Source organism: Corvus cornix, chromosome 2 (genome assembly GCF_000738735.6).
Source record: "Corvus cornix cornix isolate S_Up_H32 chromosome 2, ASM73873v5, whole genome shotgun sequence".
In the NCBI taxonomy this organism is placed as follows: domain Eukaryota; kingdom Metazoa; phylum Chordata; class Aves; order Passeriformes; family Corvidae; genus Corvus; species Corvus cornix.
Window position 1 is genome coordinate 130,731,814 of NC_046333.1, and position 9,900 is coordinate 130,741,713.

Sequence of the window (9,900 nt, forward strand, 5' to 3'; positions counted from 1 at the left end):
TATCTGGGAATAAAGCACTTAAAAACAAGAGTGCCATTTCCATTTTAAAAACTCACATCCCTTTCTTGAGGCAGAACTGTGTAATAATATTTAGAAGTGCATTTCTGTTATTAAAGGTGTTTATCATCTTCCTCTAGGTGGTTGAGGGGTTTTTTAGCGTTAACTTCAGTTTGGGGGACAAAAATCACTCCTTGAGAATGACGACATTACGTATAAACAATGGCCAGTGGGTTCTTCTGACCATGGAGCGCTACAACAATGAATTTACCCTGCGTGTTAACAGTGGTGGAGGTGATCAAGAAGTCACCTCTGTCTTGAATACGAATAGATGGCTTGAAATTGATTGGGCAAGCATCGTGCTAGGAAACCACCTTCCCAGTCATTCAGAGAGTGATTTCCAAGGTAAGTGATATGATGGATTCCTAATAGTGGGGAATTAAAGCCTGAAAGTGGCATCTTTGAGTATATTGGATAGTCTAAAACCCAGGTAACAATTCCCATTAGACTGCTATGCCCCTCCTTTACTGGGGAATTCAATGTTCAACCCTATGTGCCATTGTATCTGGTTCTAGTGAAGATGTGAGATTTCCTGTAAATATTAAAAAACAGCACTTGAGTTTTTTGTTTCATAGAATCATAGAATGGGTTGGAAGAGGTCTTAAAGATCATCTAGTTCCATACCCTCTGTCATGGGCAGGGGCACTTCCACTAGATCAGGGTTTCCCATGCCTCAAGCAGTATACTCAGGGTGTGAGCTTCACTCCTGTTTTTGCCTTGGAAGGGTTTAAGGAACAGGCAAAATAACTCCTGGCAGAAGGAGAAAGAATTGCAAGGCAATTTGTGGTGCTCTCTCCATTTCCTCAGATGAAGTGCTGAGACTTTGAGATTGTGGTTCAACACGAAGACAGCTTTTTCCATTCTGTTGCTTCTTATTCAGCCCCAATTTTACGATTATATCTTAAATCTAGATTAATTTAGTGGAGCTGTTCTGGTTCATAGCACAGTTCTGCTTAATTGTGTTATTGGTACAGTGCAGCTCTCCTGGAGAAGTACTGTCAATCTGTAATTGACCAGAGCAAAATAGACACATGTTCTGTAGCTCTCCTTCTAAAATAAAACTGATAAGGGGTATAAGGATATTTTTAAACCATGTTTTAAGTTTTCAGCAATGCTCTATGTTCTCCTGCTTATGTGCTTGGGGCAAGGCTTGAGGTGGGGAAGTAGCTAACTTAAGGTACTTCTCTGCATACTCCTCTGCTTGGATGCAGGTTGTATGCGTGATGTCCAGCTGGATGGTCAGCCACTCCTCGTGGAAGGCAGAAGCACAGAGTTCGGATTAATTCTGAAGCGGCAAGGAGTCACCATGGGATGCCATTCCAGTGCCTGCAGCAGCCAGCCCTGTTACAGCCCCTTCCTTTGTGTAGACCTGTGGAGAAAATATGAATGCCGGTACATGAAGCTTTTGTTTTCATCCAGGGATGGCTGGGAAGCTCTTTCTTTCCACCTTTGACCAGGCAACTTGCTCCTAACAGTGAAATTCCATGTGGCTGCTGGCCAGAGAGAGCCATTCCAAGGACAAATCCTTCTCTCCTTCTCATCTCCTGTCATGGACTAGACTTGCCTTTTTCTGCAAGTCTGATAGGGAGCCAAATTACTCCACCTTTTTTTCCATGGTGAGAAGATCACCAGAAGGCCAGTGAGAAAGTGAAATGTCCTTTGATAAAAGGTGGATTGGAAAAGCTTTGGTCTGTCCTCTGTATGAAAATACTAATATAGTATATACATACACTTACAGTGTATATATACAGTGTTGTTATGATCCAATTTTAAGGTTATTAGAAATGCCTCTGCCCGAATTAAGGTGCAAACGAGACCATATGCGAGTGACAATAGTAGGGGTTTTATTTGATGGTAAATATGAGAGAGATAGAGAGAGAGAGAAAGAAAGAAAGAAGTAGAAAATTTGGGGCCGGGGGGGACAGAAAGAGTGACAGGGACAGAATAAGGAAAATATCATCACTCTGTGGATCCCAATGCTGTTTGTTGATCCTCTCCAGCTGGTCTCTTGGTGGTGAAGGTCCCCCCGGAAGGCACAGAGTCCCATGGGTGTACATGCTCAGGCTGGGTGGGCATGTCCGGCCATGTCCCCCTGGGGTGGGGGTCAGTCTCTCACAGCAGATTCTGGGTCTGTTGCACCACGTGCAGCCCTGTGGGGCCAAGCCTCTCACGTCAAAGTCCCGTGGATGTGTCCTGTGGGGCTGGGGGTTCCACAGCTGGGCCAGTTTGTGTAATGGAGGATGGGTGTTCACTGCCTCTGACCAGAGGTTGCACCATGCACCCAAAACCTCCTCCTCCCCCCTCGGCTGGGGGTAAACCTGGCTTCTGTGAGCTGGGCTCTCCCCCACCCCAAACTCAGCTGGGGATAGTTGCAGCTGGTGGCTTTGGCATTTTGTGGATGCATAACTTTCCCTCAGCCTGAGATGAACACTGTGTTTCCCTTTATCTAGCCAATAGTTTGACTTTGAGTTCGAAGTCCCACTCTTCAGGGAAGCTTCTTCAGTTGTAGCTTCTTTATAATGAGCAAAACTTTATATCAATGTTTGAGGCATGAACTATTTTAAGTCTCTGATAAGAGTGTGTGTGTGTGTTTGTGTGTATGTATGTATGTACACACAGATATATACATCTATGTATATAAAAGATATATATATTTCATACATATGTATGTAAGTATATTGCAAATACAATGCATATTTACATATATTTCCTGTAAAGAACTTAAAATTAATCGTAATTTGTATGAAACAATGAAACGTTCAAAATTAGATTGTCACAAAACTGGATTCTAAAATTGGCTTTCCCAGGGTCAGAGCCAAAGCCCAACAGCTGTTATCCTACACAGTTAGTTTTTTGGAGAAGATCCACTGTTTAAAGAAAAATTTCAAATTATTTATTAAAATATGCAAATCAAAATACAGGCATTTCTGTTTAAAAAACCAAAACATAAATACATGCAGGACTGGGAGGAGGAGCCACTTGAATTCTTGGAATTCAGACAAAATTTGGCACTTCTGATGTCTGGTGATTCTTTGCTAGAAGAGGCTGTGAGATGGTTTTAAGTGTGCCTTGGGACACTCCTTTCTTCAGACAGCTTGTGAAAGAACAATATGAAGTCTCTGCCATTTTTTCAGTAGAATTTCTCCCTTGGATTGCAGAAAGAAGGTCTGTGACCTCACATTATACCACTAGGGCCTCTTCAATTACACGAGAAGAAATCAATCCTAAAAGACAAGACAGGTCATACTGAGGAGGTCAGTGACATTTCTCCCCAGGGTCCAAAGGAACATTACGAAGGAACATTATATCAAGTGCTTGCTAGCTCCTTTCCCATTGATCTCAGCTGTCCATTTTCTTTTAGGGGCTTTGATTAGAACACGGATGTAGAAAAAGGGTTAGTCAGAAAGTGATGGCTCCTTTTTTTAAAGAAGGAGTGAAGCTCTTCTGCATATCTTCTGGATCAGGAAACCAAAGGTGTTCATGTTTTCATAAGTCTTCTAGCTCACTAAACTAGACTTTCCATGTATTTCAAACTTTCAATGTGGATTGTGGTTTGCTTGAAAATAATTAAACTTTACCTTAAAGAAACAGTCACAAACTTTGCACAAAACATATAGCTCCAGATGCTTTGCTTGCCTACAAGATATCATCTGCTTTGATCGTTCAGGTGCCCAGCTGGAAAAGTAGAAGTGACTGACACCCTTACAGGGCTCAGACACTGTACCTCATCCCCTTGTGGACACTGGACCTGTAGGAATGGGGGTACATGTGTGGCTCAAGCTCAAGACAAGACTATCTGCCAGTGCCCTGAAGGTTACAAGGGAAGATGGTGTGAAATTAGCCAGGTGAAGGCTGGAAGACCTGTTGGACTAAGCTCGGGCTCTATTCTGGCAATCAGCATGTGTCTCCTTGTCTTCCTAGGTAGGAGATCATGTCCCTTTTTTCCTTATTTTTTATCTTGTACCTTATTCCACTGAATTAAGTTTGCTTTACCTCTGAGTGTTGTGATCAGTGTTTCACCTTTTCTGGAGATTACTATTTGAGGATGCTAAGAGACAGACAATAGCACATAGTTACAGTTTGCTTGCTTTGAAGCCAATTCAAGCAAGTTTAGGACTTTTCCAGAGTCACTTACTTTCAATCCTTCTTAAGTAAGAGCTTTCCATCTTTGTGTGCAACTCTGTGTGCAGCCACATCCATTTGAAACTCCCACCTGCCCTGAGCTCTTACACTTGTAGTAGGTAGGACCTACAGCTACATATGTTCTTCACATATTAGGAAGGAAGAGATCTTCTAGAAAGCTCATGATCTTAAAAGGGAAGCCTCATTAAGAGTCTGGGGCAGAGAGAGATGTTCCTAGTGTGTCCTTTTTCAGCTGCCCTTTGGCTGACAATTTAATAACACCATAAAACTGTGTTCATGTTGATAAACTGCATACACATCTCATAATAGCAAAGACTCCATGATTATATTACACTTGTAACCTTCATTAAAACAGTGGTTTACTTACTTTGGGTATCTTATTTACTCAGGATTGGTGAAAGGCCAGAGATTGGCCAAAATGCCTTCTATTTAAATGGATTCCTTTAGGTAAGTAAAATACCCTTTTAATGAAGTTTATGATGTAATATACATAGATTATTCTTTATATTCATGAATTTAAATTGTTTATATATTAAAAATACTCATTTCTTACCTGCAAATTTAGTTGTCAAATTAAGAGTTGATATCCCAGGAATTATATAACTACTTGTTTATCATGCAACATACTTTGTCATATGTCATATAACAAATATGTGTCTTTATTTCTTCCAGCACTCTTGGTTTCCTACACAGTGTGGAGTCAGTGGGGAAGTTCAGGGTTTCGGAAAGGAGGAATTTACCACATTCCTGAAGAGCGTGAAAGCTGGGAGGATGTTAGAGAAAATGTCTTCAATTATAATGAAGAAGGAGGTGGAGAACGTGACCAGGTATGATGCAGCTTCAATCCAACCTCTCCTCACTTTCCTTTCCCAGACCTTTTAGTTAACTTATTATAAAATTGGGGTGGTTTTTTTTCTTTTTTCTTTTTTTTTTAACCTTTAGTCCTCTGAAGTGGGAGGATTCTATTTCAACCCAATTTGTACCTTTCATGATGCTGGTCATGTGTGCCCACATTCAGGGGGCTGCTGTGGACACATCATTGTTGCTTTAGCTGAAAACTATCATTTCACAAAGGGATTTGGTATGATCTGAACTTAGTCCTCTGAACTAGGCACTCTTTTCTTCAGCTTGCAGGAAACTCACAGAATTCAGTATTGTGTTGCATTGTGTTGTAAAACATTTTGTGATCTGTTTCTTTTTGAGTTGATTTGCATTCTTTTTGTTTCTAGAATGCTTACAATATAGATGAACTGAAGAAACCTCTCCATAAAATTCCCTACTCCTCCTTGAGAGCAGCTGCTCCACACTCCAGGACACCAACTGGCCCAAAAAAAGACTCACTCTCAAAACATGCACATCAAAACCAATCAATATCAGCTGTTACCAGCATCCCAGACTTCAAGGAATATGTTTCTCAAATCATACGGGATGCAGACAATGATCTAAGGAGTCTTCCAGCTGACACTCTTCATTTTTACTGCTTGGAAGGGCAATGCTCTCTAGCAGGGAGCCTTAGCTCGTTAGATTCCATCAGTGGGGATGAAGATCTAAATTATGATTGCCTCCAAGACTGGGGGTCAAAGTTTGAGAAGCTTAAAGAACTCTATGCCATCTCAAATGAAAATCTGTAACCGGAGTTAAAGGAACTTGACACATTGTCATGACATATGGACACTATTTTTAAAAATGCCCTTTTTATATATAAGTTACATCAACTAACTTATGTGATGCAAGTTTTTAGTTACAATAGCATGATATACTCACTTTTCCCAGGAGTGATATTCTGAATGATCTTTTTATATGCACTGTACAAAATTATTTCATTATATAAGTGCAAAGACTTTTAAAGCATGAATTTTCTTGAAAACTTTGGAAGGTAGGATATCTATAGAATAGTATTATAATATCTTTTTTTTATTTGTGTAGACCACAGTGACTTACTAGAATTATCCTGGATGCAAGAACTTGAATTATTTTCTCCCTAGTATTAATATGAAACCTATCAGGTGGGTAACAATGCATAGGGCATTCTTTGGGGTTTTTTTTTTAATTGAATTAATTTTGACTGTGAAATAATTAGTACCAATGTTAAATATAAAACATTTGCGATTTCTGGTTTCTTGTCAGCTTTTTTGTATCCTCCAAAACTCTTCTCTTCCATGACATGACACACACCACCTCACTCGCTACTACAGGCTGCCCAACTCCATGGGGCTTTTTGTGTGACCCTTTTTATAATTACGTGTTACAAGGGGGAAAGAATAGCAAGATCCCATCTGTGAACGTTACTTTGTGACAATTTTACACTCTTAAAGGCAGTTGTAAGACCTGGAAAAAGTTTCTGTTCAGTAAGCTTTTATGTCCAACTTTGCTTTTCACATGGAACCCTTTTTCAAAGTGCGCAGCTGGAAAACAGAAGAGCTGATAGCCAGTGTGAACACAAGCTAGAAGGGCATCCAGGCAAAAGTTGGAACTGAATTCTTTCCATCAGGACAGTCACTGTAAAAATTGGAATCCTCAAAACAGAAAGCATAGGAAACCTAGCCTCTACTCCTTTGCCTCCTCCTACTCCTGCTCTGGAGTAGCAGGTTTAAACGACTGGTTTTAGCATGGATAAAGGGAATCAGAAGCTTCTTAAATCTGACATTGACTTGAATACTCACTTCTGTGACCATGGGTAAATCACCTTGTTCTTGCCCTTTCTCTTAACCTTTCTGAAGTGGGGCAGCAACAATGCATGGGGTGATGTGTGAATGTTAATAGTGCTTGTAAGCTCTGAAGTGCCAAGGGTTTTTTAACTGTTTTCAACTCAGTGGGTTTTTTAAATTATCACAATACTCAACATTTGTTTTTTATTGAAGTCTTGACACTTGCTTTGATTATAAATAATGTTTTAAAATTAGATCTTTCATCACTCTTCATCATCTTACTTGGCATAAAGAATGCAAATGTAAATTAGTTTTATAGTCAGAAGGAAGATTTTGATACCATTAGAACAAATAGTTTACATCAAAAATCGATTGAATAAAAATACCATGTGAACTGAATAAAACAATCTGCATTCATTTCAAAAATTATTTGTATCAATGATACTAAATTAGCAATATTCATTAGAAAGATTTCAGAATGAGTCAGCATGAGCCACTCCTTCATGCCAAAGCCTCATGTGGGTGGGCACTGATCATTCTTACAAAAGTCATAAAAAAATAAATGGTGGATATATTAATATATAGCCACATCTTGCTTAATGTAAATTTTCCCTCCTTTCTAAAGATGTGTGTGTAGTGTGGTAAGAAACTACAACATTTCTTACACCAAGGAATACTACATACGTTGTTGCTTCAAATGAAAACTGCAGTGCCACAGAACTTCAGTAAGGTGACTCTTCCAAGAGTTGAATTCTTACAACATTTTCATGAAGTGCATATACATTTTTGTTGTACTTTATTAAGTTGCCTCTTCTGAACTTGGTATCAACTAAAGCTTAGCATAATTATTGGCAAACTGTCTCTTCCAAAAGAGACTAATTTGAATGATGTGCTACAAATCATGCTAACAGGCTATGAGGTCTCTGAGGATTATTTTGTAATTCATATTCTGAAAGTGAACATTTTACACATGGATGCATTAAAGAATAACTCAGGAAAGCTGAAGCAGTAGTTAATTTTTTCCCTCAAGTATCTGAACACAAAGTAACATGCACAACAGAAGATAAATTACATTGACTTCAGGACATGTAATGGACTTCTGTCCTCATGGAATATGAGAAAGAAGAATTTTCCTCTATCTCCTTGGGTCACTTACAGCAAAATGCAGAATGCTTATAGCTGAAAGCTGCACATGACAGCCCCAAGAGTCACACCGTTTGCCTGAAAGCATTGTCCAAACACTTCTTGAACTGGTGCTGCGACCACTTCTGAGGGTAGCCCGTTCCACTGCCCAACCACCCTCTGGGTGAAAAACTTTTCTAGTCCTGTAATATTATTGTATGTAATCATATATCTACATTGCAAACCTTGTGAACTCTTCTCTTGGTAAAATATTAGAGAAATTCAGCCAAATTACTGAAATAGATAAAAGCTTCTGCTAGCCATCCTGCTGCTCTCCAGGCCATCTTCTCTCCAGGCGATTTATGTTCTAAGAACAGGGATACCTGAAAAGCTTCAGAACCAGATCCTGGCTAGTTGCAGTTGAGAGAGTGGCACAGTTGGACATGGACTATGCAAATACTGACACCTCAATAATACTGGAAGTTGTTACAGCTGAAAAAGTAGCTCTTCTGCCACTTCAGTCCTGAGATGGACATGGAGTTGTTGGAGCAAGTCCAGAGGAGGGCCATGAAGTTGATAAGAGGACAGGAGCATCCCCACTATGAAGACAGGCTGAGAAAGTTGGAGCTGTTCAGCCTAGAGAAGAGAAGGTTGTGTGGAGACCTCATAGCAGCCTTTCAGTATCTGAAGGGAGCCTACAGGGATGCTGGAGAGGGATTCTTTGTCAGGAGCTGTAGTGATAGCACAGGGAGGAGTGGGTACAAATGGAAGGAGGGGAAAGTTAGGTTAAATATTAAGAAAAAAACTATGCTATGAAAAGCCAGTGTCCATAAAAGAGACAGAGGAGTCCTGCAACTTTATTCTAGTAAAGGGAGAGAGTCCACTAGGCCATTGCCCCATGGGGTCTCTCTCGAGGTTTTGGAGGATGCAGCCTTCTTTTATCCTAAACTCCCAACTGCACATTGCCCTCTTCCTTTACCCCTTGTCTGAGGTACTAGGAAGGTACAGCTTTCCCAAACCACCTATCACATATTCCCCCATAAACATATATCGTGATTTCCCCCCAAAGTTCAGAAGTTCAGACTGTCTGGGTTCTGCGGATCCACCAAAAGTTCAGACCATGTGGTCTCTGCAATAGACTTTGCACAGACCCATTTCTCCTACCACCCTAAAGTTCAGGAATTAAAACTGTCTGGTCAAAATGCCTGGGTTCTGTAATGAAACCATGTGTCTTGATGTTCCTAGAGTCCCATTTCGAAAACAGTAACACCTATTTCTCCTAAAGACCCTCACCCATCAAATCATTTGTAAAGCCATTAGCACCCATCTTTCCTATCAGCTGTGAGGGTGGTGAAACACTGGAACAGGTTGTTCAGGGAGGTTGTGGATGTCCCAACCCTGGAAGTGTTCAAGGCCAGGCTGGACTGGGCTTTGAGCAACCTGGTCTGGTGGGAGGTGTCTGCCCATGGCAGGAGTGGTTGGGACTAATGATCCTTAAGGTCCATTCCAACCTCTTAACATTCTATGATTCCATGATTCAAATCTGCCTCCATGGATCAAGGTCCTAATTTCTTTACCCTTTCATGAGGCCTTAGGGTGTGCATGGGCAGGAGCATGGAGGGTGAGCCATTTACCGGCCTGAGTGCTCACAGGGGGACGCCTGTGGGGACAGGACCGCGGCGGATGCACAGGCGGAGGGACGGCTGCGGGGCGTGGCAGGGGATATGCATCGAACTAGTGATTTCGGAAAGAAAAGCGCCGATTTCGTAAGGGAGTCAGGCTGCTCTGCCGACAGGCCCGCCCAGGCCGTGCGGGCAGCGCCCAGCCTCGAACCCGCGGCACCTCCGCATGGCCGCACGCTGCCGCACCGGCGCCACGTTCCCCGCGCCGCGGCGGGCGGGGCCCTGCACGGGCCGCCTCCGAGGGGGCG

The 9,900-nt window shown here is 41.5% G+C and overlaps 1 protein-coding gene across 2 annotated transcripts in view; it reads left to right on the forward strand.

Annotated features, from left to right (window-relative positions):
* The window catches only part of LOC104692898 (neural-cadherin-like), a 53,786-nt gene extending 47,470 nt beyond the window's left edge, over positions 1–6,316 (forward strand). The window contains exons 29-33 of one of the 2 annotated variants that reach the window (XM_039549927.1): positions 138–402; positions 1,269–1,449; positions 3,725–3,978; positions 4,873–5,027; positions 5,430–6,316. In XM_039549927.1, the coding sequence (XP_039405861.1) occupies positions 138–402; positions 1,269–1,449; positions 3,725–3,978; positions 4,873–5,027; positions 5,430–5,831 (1,257 nt within the window). In that variant the 3' untranslated portion in view covers positions 5,832–6,316. Of the gene's footprint in view, positions 1–137; positions 403–1,268; positions 1,450–3,724; positions 3,979–4,589; positions 4,648–4,872; positions 5,028–5,429 lie in introns of those variants that run through there. The other variant, XM_039549926.1, reaches the window with a different exon arrangement.
* Positions 6,317–9,900: the final 3,584 nt, after the last annotated feature.